At 38.9% G+C, this 1,141-nt stretch overlaps 1 protein-coding gene across 1 annotated transcript in view; it reads left to right on the top strand.

The window, feature by feature from the left end:
• Nucleotides 1-774, top strand: part of LOC107630176 (UDP-glucose flavonoid 3-O-glucosyltransferase 7) — a 1,837-nt gene extending 1,063 nt beyond the window's left edge. The window contains exon 2 of the mRNA XM_016333241.1: nt 1-774. This exon is cut by the window's left edge and continues 235 nt beyond it. Within this exon, the coding sequence (XP_016188727.1) occupies nt 1-626 (626 nt within the window). The 3' untranslated portion in view covers nt 627-774.

Here is a 1,141-nt window from a genome sequence, read left to right as displayed (position 1 = left end):
CAAAGAAACCAAACTCCGTTATTTATGTGTGCTTTGGAAGCATGACAACGTTCCCAGACGCTCAGCTTAAAGAGATTGCTATGGGTCTAGAAGCTTCGAATCATCCATTCATCTGGGTAGTGAGTAAAGGATCAAAAAAGAACCAAGAAGAAGATGAGAAGTTAGAGTGGCTTCCAGAAGGGTTTGAAGAGAGAATGGAAGGGAAGGGGCTGATCATAAGAAGTTGGGCGCCGCAACTGATGATTCTTGAGCACGAAGCAGTTGGCGGGTTTGTTACGCATTGCGGTTGGAATTCGACGCTGGAAGGTGTTTGTGCCGGGGTGCCGATGGTGACGTGGCCGATGTATGCAGAGCAGTTTTATAATGCGATGTTTCTGAGGGACATAGCGAGGATTGGGGTTGGTGTTGGGGTTCAAACGTGGGTAGGGATGATGGGGGGCGAGCCGGTGAAGAAGGAGGTGATAGAGAAGGCGGTGAAGAGGGTAATGGAAGGTGAGGAAGCAGAGAGGATGAGGAGAAGGGCGAAGGAGCTTGGGAAGAAGGCTAAAGAAGCTGTGGAGGAAGGTGGATCGTCTTATTCGCAATTCAACTCTTTGATTGAGGATTTAAGATCGCGTGCCCAATGAGGTAGTCAAATATCTGCAATCATGCATTAAGTCATTTGAGAGATGCAATTGGACTATCCCTGTGGCCTTAAGTTTATCATACATGCTTGTATTGTATTGTATTCACCATTTTGAAATAACAATAATTTTTCTTTTGGCCTTTGTCATATATATTTCTTATCGATTTCAAAAGAAAATAGTTCTAAAATAATTAAATAATTACTGTGGAGAAACAAATCCAATCCTTTCAAATTATACTTATGAATTATTTAATTACTAAATTATATTTTTTTTGTGAATTGAATTATTAGCTCTGTTGAAAAGTTTTAAAACTATTTTTTGGACTTTTGACTTAATAAAAGTCATATTAATGTTGTTTGTGTTATAATATAGATGTCCATTCAGTGTCTACTCAGCATTATCTATTCTTCTATTCAATTACTATTGGGAAGTACAAACATTAAAGAAATAAGCGGTACATGTTTTTCAACATTTGAAAAAGTGGAGCCTTGCACATGTATAAATAAGAGCATATG

The sequence above is a fragment of the Arachis ipaensis genome, chromosome B03 (genome assembly GCF_000816755.2).
Source record: "Arachis ipaensis cultivar K30076 chromosome B03, Araip1.1, whole genome shotgun sequence".
In the NCBI taxonomy this organism is placed as follows: Eukaryota; Viridiplantae; Streptophyta; class Magnoliopsida; order Fabales; family Fabaceae; genus Arachis; species Arachis ipaensis.
The sequence above is the reverse complement of the archived record's forward strand: the minus strand, read 5'-3'. Positions and strand labels throughout refer to the sequence as shown.